This window comes from Rhinopithecus roxellana, chromosome 10 (genome assembly GCF_007565055.1).
Source record: "Rhinopithecus roxellana isolate Shanxi Qingling chromosome 10, ASM756505v1, whole genome shotgun sequence".
In the NCBI taxonomy this organism is placed as follows: Eukaryota; Metazoa; Chordata; class Mammalia; order Primates; family Cercopithecidae; genus Rhinopithecus; species Rhinopithecus roxellana.
Window position 1 is genome coordinate 130,938,764 of NC_044558.1, and position 14,127 is coordinate 130,952,890.

General features: G+C 36.7%; 1 protein-coding gene across 1 annotated transcript in view; it reads right to left on the minus strand.

Moving 5' to 3' along the window:
* SOX5 (SRY-box transcription factor 5) overlaps positions 1-14,127 on the minus strand; it is a 694,017-nt gene that overhangs the window by 31,344 nt on the left and 648,546 nt on the right. The window contains exon 11 of the mRNA XM_030939629.1: positions 1,911-2,056. Within this exon, the coding sequence (XP_030795489.1) occupies positions 1,911-2,056 (146 nt within the window). The remainder of the gene's footprint in view (positions 1-1,910; positions 2,057-14,127) is intronic.

The following is a 14,127-nucleotide window of genomic DNA, read 5'->3' on the forward strand; positions in this document are numbered from 1 at the left end:
AATAAAGTGAATGCAGATGGTTTCACTCCTGTTACTTAATCAAAAGGCTGTGCAGAGTCACTGGAGCCAGCATAAAGTCATGTGTTAGAACAACAGCTGATCTGTATTAGAGAAGATTAACTCACAGTGCCATGGTGGAGGGCCTAGGATTATTTTATGTACTTCCATTGCCTTACAAGCCGTCAGCACAATTATTGCCCTCCAATGTGAATGACTGATCTGTAACCACAGCTAAACAGCACGCTGCTTAGGGGCCTAGGAGCTTCATGAAGATGAATTTCCATACCATCAAAGCACTTTTAATGGGCTCCCTGATTCAACCACAAGGCCTGCTTTGCAAGTATATAGAACTCAGGATGAAGGCTTCCTGTCCAAAAGGATTTGGTCGGTTGTCACTTGACAATTCCCAGCCAGCACTGGGGAAGAGAAGGGGGAGATAGGTAGAGTTGTCTCTGCTTTGGAGGATTTAAAAAAAAAAAAAAAGGGTACAGATGCTTGCTGAATGCAACCAACTGCTGTATCCACAGCTGAATTCAATGCGCTTAACAAATAACGGCAATTTAGCTATGCTTGCGAGGAATAGCTTGAGTCACTTTGCATTAGCATCTGGCTGAGTGTTAAACTCATTTCTACGTGGGGAGCAGAGAAAAGGAATTTCTGTTCAAGCATCCTTTCAAGAATGTTTAAATATTTGAATATAAATTCCTTTATGCTTGCTATCATTCCTTCTTTAGATCTGTCACTTTGCTTTCTCCCTTCCTTTTGGTGCTTAGCTATAAAAATGTGCCCTTCTCAGGACACCAATGTCATACGTCTTATGTTGTAAGACTGCAAGGGATGTATACTGATCTATCCTTTGCTCTCCCCTCTGGACACACAATAGAATTGAAATCATTTCTCCATCCTTAATTTTTACCATATTAGGACCAGGGAAAGAGCAGTTGTGACAGGATCACCCATACATTTCACCTTCACTATGCAGATTGCCAGCTTCTTAGTGATTATACATCAAACTCCACATAAAACCTGGGAAACTAGAAAGCTATCCAAATTAGCAATCTGCTCATTCTGGACAATTCTGTTTGACTCATAAGCTTCCCATTATGATTAATTTTCCAGTTATTGCTAAGTAGCTGATCATTTTTTCTCTTATCTACTGGATCTATTTATCTAGAGGATTCTGTAAAGAGGACTGGGTAACATTTTAAAATTTCAATTTAAAACATATCAAATATTCCAAAAGTACATAATTCTGAGGATTTTACAACTTATAATATTTTTCTAAATAAAACACCATGTATGCTTAGACAAAAGGGCTTGAAATCACTGTCTCTCAAATTCAGAAGTTTCACTGGCCTTAGTTATAATACAAATAATGTCAAAGTTTTAATAAGTACATTTTGTTTTATGATAAAGTCAAAATTTCCAGTCATGAACTCATCTAACACTTGACAGTGCTTTACGCTGGAAACGTATTATGACAAGCTCAGGATCCTAAATACTTAGAATATGAGCATGGATATCATCCAAGCTTATGCTGATTAAGGAAGATTCAGCATTTCAAATCCAGCTCATCCCCAAATACAAGTTAAGCATCTCTGAAAAGCAAAACTTTTAGTCAGACTCAGATATTTCAAATGCCATTTTGTTTTAATACAAGCTGGTGGCATAAAAGGGGATATTCATTGTCAATAAGGTTTGGAGATGGATCAAGAGAATTATAACTCTATTTCCAGATGGTTTTGATTAGGAAGTTGATGAGGCCGTCTATATTAATGGAGGGAGAAAAGGGACAGAGAATCATTCTGAGGATGATAAGAAGATGGAAATATATATATATATTTTTTTTATAAAAGCATCAGGCGATTTAATTAAGTATTTCTAGAAAGTAAGTTATGTTATGAACTGACCTTTTCTGTCCGGCAGTTATTGAGACCCAGACTGTTCACAACAGCCACCTTCCCATCAAGCACCTGTTGTTCCCGTCGAAGTTGCTCCTTCATTTGCCGAGCTTCTTGGATTGCCTTGGTGACAGCATCATGGTCATTTAAGTAACCTGAACATGAGACAGATCAAAGGATATCTTTTGTATAAATGCATGTCTAGGCTAGCCTGTAACCATAAAAATCACTTCTTTTCTTGGTAACAGCTAGTGTCTGGCCTATAATGATTTCTCCATGGGATTTATCTAAAATGAATGAATGAATAATTGACAATGACTGATTCATATAGTCATACATAAATATGTTTCCAATATGTTCAAATATCTGTAATAAAAATATAATACCTAAGTGAAATATGGTTGTTTCCAACTATTTTGAAAGAAGTTGAAAATGTAATTTTTAAGTAAATGCTTTAGTTATTATTCGAATATTATTTTGTAGTGCAAATATAAAACCCATTTTTAATTTTTTTTTCCTGCAAGGAACTTTTGAATTTTAGCACAGGATTTAGGTATTCATAATTATAACTATGATTATTGAGTCTCTCCTAGTATTAGAAAGGCCACTTAAGAGGGTCTGTATAGCACTATTAGGTTATATACAGAAGAAATAAATCATTACTAACCGACTGAGGAGCATTTTCTTCCTAAAAATCCATTTATGGTGAAATAAACCACAGGTGGCAGTGGTTTGCTATGGATGCAAACTTGTAATAGTTAGGCTAAATTTCAAGCACAGAATGTAACCAAGCACCTGTAATTGTTTGATAAGAAATTGTGGCTACTCTTAACTATAGTCACACTTAATTCACACTCTTAATAAGATGGCCAAATGATCAGCTTATGCATGCAACTCCACAGTCCATGGTTAGTAATATACACTACCAAAATATTGTTTTTACAGAATAACAGATGTAACAACCAAAACTATTTTTATTTAATTTTATTTTTAACACTGGTCATTCATTTATTTGATGCATATTAGTATGATGATCTGCATTATATTAGAATAGAATACTGACGGAAAAAGATTGTTTTGCAAGTATTTAAAGAAAAGCTAATATCTCATCTTCCTCTCTCCCTATCTTTTAACTAGGGCATAAAATGGCATAAAATGAATCCGTAATATGAAATTGCCCAGAAAAGGGACTTGTTTGTGACACGAGGCTAAATCTAACCAGATCCATTGGTGAATTGTGACAGATGGAGGGACTGTGAGACAGAAGGCAGGCACTAATCACACATAAAATGACCGGCTTGCCTCAACATGTTCCATGGATTCCAGCAAACTTTACACCCTAATCCATTTTTAGAACAAAAAACATCTGGGCCATAAATCCTCTAATCTGCCAAAACACGCTATTAAATCCCATGATTTGTTGAAAAACACTAAGATTAAAGAAAGGAAATATAAAATGGCTAACTGCCGTGGTAGGAAAGTGTTATTAATACTCTTTGTCTCAATTATGAATGTTCTGGTACTAAGAGCCTTGTCTAATCATGTCAGATTACACATCCTTGTTGTATTGCTAGACTCTTCTATCTGATCTGCTGATTGCCAAAAAACATAGAATATTTTCTTGCTGCTTAAACGTTTCTATTGAAGAAACTGATGTCAGAAACTGATGCAGTACTTCAGTGCTGGCAGGTTTCTAAATGATCCATGCCTTTTCCCCTGTTACTATGCGCAGAGTAGACCTGGTCCTCTGATCTCCTTGAGGCAGAAAGAAAAGTTCCAGTGTAGGCGATAGAAAAGGGAAGCTTGACAGTGATTATATATTTTGCCTTTTAGAGCTAAATTCATTGGAACTTATTCAAAGAACAAAACATCTCTGCTCATTATAAACAACAGTGAATTGAAAACAACTCTAAACCTAGAACAGATCTTCAGGGCTAATATTTACTGTAAAAGATGGTTGTATTTTATTATCCTCAACATCCTAATTTGGATCTCCTGTACAACGTTCTTAATGTATAATTCTTGAACTTGTTCATGAACAATATTACTCTAGATAGAAATACAACTCTTACATGACCGTGACGGTCTTGGTATACGTTCATTTAGTAATATCTTAAGAAGATCAGTCTGATTTTCCTATGCTCTAACCCCTGTTTATACGCAACCTGGCATCATACATTTTTGTAGTCTATTTAGCTTCTATGTAGTCTAATTAGCTTCTCCAGAACACAAATACATTTGAAATGGCTTGGCACATGGCACTGAATAAAAGCATGAATTCTTTATGCTTTTTAGGGACTGCCAAGATAACATTGTGTAGGAAAAATGATTAATATAGATGCAAGAGGAATGTAAATTATTATGAGGGGGAGTAACTGACAGACCTATATTCTGTAATGGTTATTTCCAATTTGAGATGTGTGTTTCTGTGCAGGTAGAAATAACTGTTCACTTTAAAATAAACATTCTTGCTTTTAGAGACTCTTGAGTTTTCGTTATAATGCTATATGAAATGTTAACATTTGTCTGCTACGTTAAATCATAAAGCCATTTATATATGACAACATTCAATCTTAATAGGATTGTTTGCTGGTTCTTTACAGTTTGTTCTCCTCATAGTCACCAAATCCTTAACCCTGCTGACTCCGTCTCTCTCAGCAAATGGCCTTGCCTCTGATTTTGCAAAAAGCAGTAAGGCTGAACTCTCACCTTCCTGACCCTACCCACACTCTTACCTTCTGCTGCCTTCAAATTTATGTCCATTTATGCCTATTTTGCTCCTCCTGTTTCAGTAAAAATGGTCACTTTGCTTTCAATCAAGGCAAATCTCCTAATAAGAGTTCTAGATTTCTATACTTCTTCATTGATTATTCTGTTTCTCATTTGTATCATCTATCTAATTATCTCTACCCTCTCTACTACCTCAACCTGTAGATACTTAAGGTTCTCTTTTCTCCCAAAACAAGCAAATAAAGTGTCTTCTTTAACTTTGTTTTGCCCTCTCTTTCCAATACTGTTTCTCTTTTTATCTTTGAAGTCAAGCCTCTCAAAGATGTATTATCTCATAATCTCCCATTCCCTCCGTACTCTCCAGTTCTCACTGCAATCTTGTTTCTGGTGCTATTGGTCTTTAGTTGTCGAATAAATCCAGAGGACATTTTCCATTTCTTGAGAGGGATGACAGCATTGACCATCCTCTCATTATTGAATCTCATTTTAGCACTGTTCCTTTTTCCTCATTGCCTCTCCTCTGTGTTTGTATCCCTGCCTGGGACCCTTCCTTCACCTAATCCTTAGATTTTGATTCAAGATTCCAATTATTAGAAAAAGCATGTGTTCTGGAGCTGGGCAAGCCTGAATTAAAATCCTAGCTTTGACACTTACTAGCTACATAAATTATACAAGTTGTTTTACTTTTCTAAGTTTCAAGTAACTTATGAGTAATTTCTCATAAGTTAAATAGGGATAATACTCACTAGATAACAGAAATGTCAAGATTAAGTGAGGTTATATAGTCTTTCATCATAATAAATGGTCAATGAAAGTTATTCAGTAACTGTCACTTTATAAAATGGCATAGTAAAATAAGTAGAATTTGGAAATTGGATTCAACTGGATCTGGGATTTCCACTTCTTGGTAAGTGTGATATTTGACAAATTTTAATGCTCAATCTAAGTTTTCACTTCCCTTAACCACAAAATGAAGGTAAAGTTGATGGAAGAATTAGACGAAATAACACATGTGAAGGAGGAAATAGCACGTGGTATCTGCAGAGGCAGGAAAAGATGTTAGACTCCTTTCTTACTCTTTACACTTTCATTTCCCCTATATGTTCACTCTTAGCACTCTTGTTAACATGGCTTTGACTATTATGATGCAATCTGTGAGGAGATGTCATTCCTTGGCTGGCACAGAGGTTCAATTAAATGGGCGTCAGACCATAAAGGCCAAAGAGACACATAATGGCTATCTGATAGATACATTTTATTCTGCCTTCATTATAGATTCAAGCAACAATTGCATCTAAAGTCAGGATCAGATGGGAGGGCATGTGTATAGGAGAGGTTTGGTGAACCTCAGCCTTAAGAGGAAAACGAGATGGCAAAGGTTAATATAACTTCCAGTTAACATCTCAAATGAGATTTGGAAAATGTGGGTTAGAAATCAGTAATGTAAGAAATTTGTGAGATTCTGTAACTTTGTTAAATTCACTATAATGTTATTTATTTATTTAGTTAGTTTTGAAACAAGGTCTCACCCAGGCTGGAGTGCAGCGGCACGATCATAGCTCACTGCAAACTTGAACTTCTGGGCTCAAGCAATCCACCTGCCTCAGCCTCCTGAGTAGCTGGCACTATGGGCACTATTACCCCCAGTTCCTTTTTAAGTTTTTGAAGAGATAGAGTCTTGCTATGTTGCCCAGGCTGGTCTAGAACTCCTGGATTCACCCCGTTCTCCCGCCTTGGCCTCCCAAAGTGCTAGTGTTACGGGTGGGAGCCACCGCGCCTGGCCTGCAATTCCATGTTTTATGCTTTGGTGCTTCTTCTGAACCATCACCAAAAATATTCTCAAAATTCTTGTTTTTCTTAACGAAAAAGGTCCCTTATATATTTTTTCAGAGGCAGAAAAGAAGGGACAAACCAGAAAGTCTAATTTTTGAGGAGATCAACTCTAAAAGGAAAGAATTAGTAATGGCTGCTATACAAGGAAAGAAAATAAATACAAACCCACTTGTAATGGGTTGAATTTTGTCTGCCCAACAGATATATCCAAGTCCTAAACTTCATTATCTGTGACTCTGGCCTCTTTTGAAAACAAGGTATTTGAAGATGTAATTAAGGATCTCGAGGTGAGATCGCCCTGAAATTAAGGTTGATATTCGTCTAATCCAATAACCAGTTTCCTTAAAAGAGAGAGATTTGACCCATAGAAATAGGGGAGAAAGCAAAGTGAATAGGCAGGCAGAGATTGGAGTTATGCATCTATGAGCCAGGACTGTCTGCAGCATGGAGGCATGGAACAGATTCTCATTCAGAGCTTCCAGAAGGAACGAACCCTGCTGACACCTTGATTTCAGATTTCTAGTCCCGGGAATAGCAAGAGAATAAATTTCTGTTTCAACCCACCCAGTTTACAGTAATTTCTAATGGCAGCTCTAGGAAACCAATATGCCACCCCTGGTCTTTACCATGTCTCTAACAATTGAGAAATGATCCCAAGAACTGTAAAATAACTACTGCTTGCCTCAAACCCTTCCAGATTGCCAGATACATGTATCTGTTTATTCACTAAGCTTCTCTACTTGAATGTCCCATAAGTACCTGAAATACAGCTGTCTGGTATACAATTCATCATCTTTCCACAGCCTCAATCCCTGCTTTCTAAATTCCATAGACCTTGTCAGTTGCCCTTCCAATCCTTGGGAATAATTTAAGGTCTCTCCTCTACCCTCTAAAGATACAAGGCAAGCAAGCCCTGACAGCTGCACTTCTTCCTCAGCTCTCAAATTTGCTTCTCCATCCTCTGTTTTCATGAAAGTCACCTGATATCCCACTGTGCCTTAGCCTCCTAACTGGTTTTCCTGTCTTTAGGCTTACACTCTTTGAATTTGTGTCTACTCTCTTTCCAGATAAAGCATTTCAAAATATTTCAAAAAAAAAAAAAAAAAAAAAAAATGCCGGGTATGGTGGCACATGCCTCTAATCCCAGCACTTTGGGAGGCTGAGGTTCATAGATCACTTGACCTCAGGAGTTCGAAATCAGCCTGGGCAACATGGTGAAATCCCATCTCTACAAAAAAACACAAAAAATTAGTGGAGCTTGATGGTGCTTGCCTGTAGTCCCAGCTGCTTGGGGGGCTGAGGCAGAGAACTGCTTGAGCCTGGGAGGTAGAGGCTTCAGTGAGCCATGTTCACCTGCCACTGCACTTCACCTTGGGTGACAAAGCAAGAATCCGTCTAAAGATAAAAATAGAATATCTATTTATTTATCTATCTATGTGTATTAAAAAAAAATTGATGTCAAAATCCCTGATTACAAACTCTCCTCTGGTACCCTAGTGCTTCCAAAAACATTTCATAAAATAATGACCTGTAATAGCCCACGAAAAAATAATTCCACCCGGGCACGGTGGCTCATGCCAGTAATCCCAACACTTTGGGAGGCCGAGGCGGGTGGATCATGAGGTCAGGAGATCGAGACCATCCTGGCTAACACGGTGAAACCCCGTCTCTACTAAAAATACAAAAAAATAGCCGGGTGTGGTGGCGGGTGCCTGTAGTCCCAGCTACTAGGGAGGATGAAGCAGAAGAATGGCGTGAACCCGGGAGACGGAGCTTGCAGTGAGCTGAGATCCCGCCAATGCACTCCAGCCTGGGCGACAGAGTGAGACTCCGTCTCAAGAAAAAAAAAAAAAAAAAAAAAAGAAAAAGAAAAAATAATTCCATGTACAAGTAAGTGTAGGAAATACAAAATTTAAGTTAACAAGGCTTAATTGCATGAATTTTTAAAATCCTGAATATGTGAATGTGCATTGTGAATCTTCAAGAGATCACAGTGTACAGCTTTTACTGGAACTTTTAAAACTCTTCCATGTTCCCGGAAAATCATCATTCTGAGATAAGTCCCAAACTCTTTCACAAGGCCTAAGAATCTCCTCATGATATCAACTCTGCTTGTCTTTCCTGTGTCCCCTCTTGCCAGTCTGTCATGAGTCCCGTGTTTAAGCTGTACACGACATTCTCCCTTTTCCAAGGACAGGCCTTCATCCTTTCACTTCACACTCCTGTATCCCAAGTTTTCCTCTTTGGCTGAAAGGCTCTTTCTGGGGTGTGTGTGTGTGTGTGTGTGTGTGTGTGTGTGTGTGTGTGAATTTATTCAAACATCACCCCTTCTGTGGGAACTTCTCTCACATACCCTAGACATGTTCTTGGACAAGATTAGTGCTTCCCACACGTGTTCCTTCAAAACCTTGTGAATGTTTTTATTGTCATATTGTCTTGCATTTGTCTTTCATAGTGGTCTATGGACTACTTGGCATTTTTTAGTTCAATCTATTATTCCTTTGGCCCAGGGCAGGATCTGTTGAAGAAACAAATGCATATTCTAAGTTGAAAGTATCTGCCTTGATAATTCCAAGTCTATTGATCATTCCTGTCTTCTTATCAATAGAAGCCTGGACCATATGGTACAGATTTATTAAAATTCATGGATTTAACAGATGATATTAATGCAACACAAATTCTTATTTACTACATATTTATTTTATATAGGACTTTTCAGTTGTAAGTAAAAGTAATGGCATACGTGTTTCCAGTGGTTTTCAACAAATATATTTTTTTCTATTTTTGTGGTCATTGATAAGCATTACATTTTTGACACCCAGATAAATAGACAATTTTTTATCTGTGAAAGCTCACAGGAATTAGATAATACATGTGAAAGCAGTTTGCAAACTGTAAAGTGTTATGCAAATGTTAATTGCCAGATGTCTTTGAATGATATCTCCAACTTCCTGATAATCCAATGGCTTTCCATGAATCACAATATTCTTTTACATTCCTTCAATCACTTTCCCGCAAACAAGGTTTTTCTCATTAAAATCCTTGTATAAATTTTGCTTATTAAAAACCAGCTTGGCATAGTGACTCATGCCCGTAATCCCAGCACTTTGGGAGGCTGATGTGGGCGAATCCCTTGAGTCCAGGAGTATGAGGCCAGAGTGGACAACAAGGGGAAATCCATCTCTAAAAAAATGCAAAAATTGGCCAGGCGCGGTGGCTCACACCTGTAATCCCAGCACTTTGGGAGGCCGAGGTGGGTGGATCATGAGGTCAGGAGATCGAGATCATCCTGGCTAACACGGTGAAGCCCTGTCTCTACTAAAAATACAAAAAATTAGCTGGGCATGGTGGCGGGTGCCTATAGTACCAGCTAATCCGGAGGCTGAGGCAGGAGAATGATGTGAACCCAGGAGACGGAGCTTGCAGTGAGCCAAGATCGCGCCACTGCACTCCAGCCTGGGTGACAGAGCGAGACTCTGTCTCTCTCTCTCTCTCTATATATATTTTTTTTCATATTTTTGAATTTTTGGTGGTACATGCCTGTAGTCCTAGCTACTTGGGAGGCTCAGGTGGGAGGATCATTTGAGTCCAGGAGGTGGAGGTTGCAGTGAGCTAATATTGCACCACCACACTCCAGCCTGGGCAACAGACAGAGTAAGTTCCTGTCTCAAATAATAATAATAATAATAATAATAATAATAATAATAAATAAAATAAAAATGTAAACTAACAAACTTTCAAAATAATATTCTCCTTCAAATCATCATATATTAAACTGGATGCTGTACAAATCAAGTAGCCAATTAATGGACTTGGAAATATGACCCTTTGTTTTACTGGGTCAATGTGCATTTACTACATTTGCTCAGGTATAGTTAGTTTTCAAGTGTTAATGCCTCTGAGGAAGGAAGGCTAAGAACAGTACATTCCAATATGTTTCAAAGATGTGCTAGGAAAAAGACTGCAGGCACCGAAAGTCTCAGTCCAAGGCTGTTGTCTGCTTACCCTCCAGACTAAGCAAAACGTATGGCAAAGGGAGAGTATTTAAATCTCATTTGTTACATGTATGAGTGAAATGATAAATGACCCTAAAGAGCATCTAATGCAGAGTGGCTACTGAAAGGCAACAACTAAAAAGAATGAATGCCAACCAATAAATTATGGTTATAAGGCTCCAAAATCCATTAGCTCTAAGTCTGGATAAGTTACTAGATTTTTATGTACATTTATTTCCTTAAAATTAAAGCTGAGGTAATAGATATAGAATCATAGAATTGTCTACGCTCTGACAAAAAACTACTTCAAATCCCTAGGTAGACACATAGGTTCTTGAGGTCTGTGTTCCCTATTTGCTAAATAACAAGCTTTGACTAGATTATATGGATATCTACTCCATCTAGTTAAGGGTCTATAATTGTAGAACAGCTGCAGTGAGAAAATAGATGAAAAAAATGCTTTGAAAAAAAGTTAAAAGTGTTATACATATGTTCGATATAGGTGGAAAAAGCCAATAAGGGAAAGATAACATCTGGTCAAAAGATTCTAAAATTATCCATCATTCTTCTGAACTATTCATGCCTTTTAAGGATCTCCTTTCTTTGGAGCTGCCTATCATTTGCGTACCATATCAAAAGCATTCTTATAGAATACACTGTAATATTGGTCACCAACCTCAAAAAGTCACTTTCTATATTTGTAGCTAATAGATATATAGCAAAGAGCCACATGTCATTAACGATAACTTAAGTCATCTTTCAGTCCACAGTTTTCTGTGGTTTAATAATGGCATCACACACTAATTCTTCTTTCAGGAGTGACCTTTACAACACCATTAATCCTCACAGCTTTTATCCAACTACATTATTACTCATTAAAGTTTCAGCTTTCAACATCTGCATTTGTTGAAAAGAGAAAAGTAAATTGTAGTGGACTTAAATCCTTGGAAATTATGAGGGATGTGTATGTGGTGAAGGGACTTTTCAGAAAAAAAAAAAAGAGATGTTTTAGTAGTGGGGAAAGTCATGATAAATGACACTTAGTATGTTCTTGCCTTTCTAAAATACTTTGCCATACTTAATCCTTGGGAATGCTAAAGAAAAAATATTCATACATGCTACAAATAAAAACATATTAGTTATTCTACTAGTCACATATTCCAGTTCTAATAACATCGCAAAAGTTGCTCATGTACTAACACTATGACATTTATAAGCTTACATGTATATTAGGATAGTGAATGATTCTTGCCAAATAAAATATTTTTTCTTTTACATAGTACATAAAAGTAAATCTAATCTTGGAGCTCATTTAGGATGCTGAGCCGAGTAACTGGAGTTAGACCATAAGATGAAAAAGCACACATGTGTCTGAAACCTTTTTCAAACTTCTCCAAACTTCAGTTTTCACTGTTCCTCTTTTCACTGTGGCCCCACTGCCCAGATTGAATTCCTCTTAACAAATAATCTGGAATTCTACTTTGTGGAGATTAAAACATTTGATACACACTCCTTCAGCCTTCATTCTGATCATTCCAAAATTTCTCTGAAATTTTACCATTTATCTCTTCCTTTCCTTCAGTCTCAGGAAGAAGAAAAGTTTTTCTCCTTTACCAGGGTTAATCCCTTCCCATCACTTTTCGTATCTATACATGTCTTTTGCACTTTTTCATATCTATACATGGCTTTAACTCTTCTTCCTCTCCCCCCTTGAAGCGTAATATACATATTCCTATTTTAAAACCTCTCTCTACTTAGCCTTCTCAAAGTATTATCACTTTCCAACACCAAACTTAGAAAGAGATGAGTTTATGCCTCCAAATTAACTTTCTTTCCTCATAGTCTTCTGCTCTGTACAACTGGAAATCTATTCAAACCATTCTATTAAAGTTTCTCTGTCAGTCTACCTGTCCATGAACTCCAACCAAATCCTAAGGCTCTTATTCTTCACGTTCTTTAATTGTCCTGCAGAAGTTGCACCATTAGATAATCCCTCTTTTTTGAAACTTAGTTTTCCTAGGCTAGCATGACATTACCCTATCTTCACTCTTATTCTAAAATACCCACTTGCTCTTTATTCTTATTCTCAGACACTCAACTTACTCTTCATCAGTTTTGCATCTAAAAAAAGTATAGTTGTTCTAAAATATATCCAAAGATACTTTAATACTCTCTACTTCAGTTGGAGCCTAACTCTCCTTGCCTTGAGTTGGGCTGGATTTAATGATTCTCTTATAAGAAACAGAATAAAGCAGAATTGCCTCTAGATGAACTTGGAGAACAGGTTATAAAAGACACTGTGCCTTTCTCTTTGTTCTTCTCTTGGATCACTCACTCAGGAAGGTCCACTGTCATACTACAAGTAGCCCTAGGGACAGGCCTAATGTGGCAAGGAACCGAGACCTCCAGAAAACAGATAATAATAAATGTTAAACAATAAATAATAATACATTAGACAATAAATATTGGTTGTTTTCTGCTGCTAAGTTTTAGGTTAATTTGTTACACAGCAATAAATAATATATTAGTTATCTATATTATAATATTAATATCAGTTATCTATCTATTAGTATCTAATGCAATACCAGCTGCTAAGTTTTAGGTTAATTTGTTACATAGCAATAAATATTAGTTAGCTATATTATAATATTAATATTAGTTATCTATCTATTAGTATCTAATGCAATACCTATGATTCTTCACTCCACTTCTTTTCTTACCAAACACAGCCTTTTTTGGTGGACTTATTTGCTCTCCTGTGTTCAATCACCTCATCAAGGAATAATTTCCGTATCTAAAATTCTAGTACCCCTTTTACCTATGAGGCTTATATTTCCAGCTTCTTCCTGAACATGTCTACCTAAATAGTTCCTTGTGCTTATAATTCAACATATATTACATGTTTATGTCTTCTCCCAAACCTGCTCCAATTCTGGGCTCCCCTTTAATTGTTAATAGAGGCATAATAATCCTTGTTATTTCATAAATTCAAAATTCTAGTTTCCTCTGTCTACAACTTGACCTTTACCAGATATATTCTATTGTGACTGAATTATGTCAACTCTTCCTTAATTAATATCTTTTTAATCAATTCTCTCCTTTATCACTGCTTATTTCTATCTCATGTAACTTATTCTTGCCCTACACCTAAACAATGGTTTCCTGAATTCCAACATCATTCTGCCATCTCATCCTCTCAGCTTTGGCTGTGATCACTTTCCACCACATATTTTTTCTACAGTCTAGACAAATCAGTGCATTTCTCAAAAATATGCTATTTCACTTTGTGATTTTTTTCTTACTGTCTAGAATGCCTAGGGATCTATCCCTTCTTCAAGGCTCAGTTTGAATTAGGATATATCTAATTCATACTCTTCTGTATTCCTTCCCAGACAGAATCCAACAATCTCCTCTCTTTGTAGAATTTTATATGTGCTCTGCAATAGCACTTATTACAGCTGACTTATACCATAGAATGAATGACTTTCCTTTAACTAAACCATGAGCTCCTTGAGAGCTGGCCTCCTTAAAAATTGAATAAAAATAATAAAAATATCAATAAATCTGTGTTGAAATCAGTATATACAGTGCGATTTATGTATTCTGAAATTAAAATCATTGAATTTTTCAAAGTCAGCTTATAAAAGTGTTTTCTACTATTTTGTTTA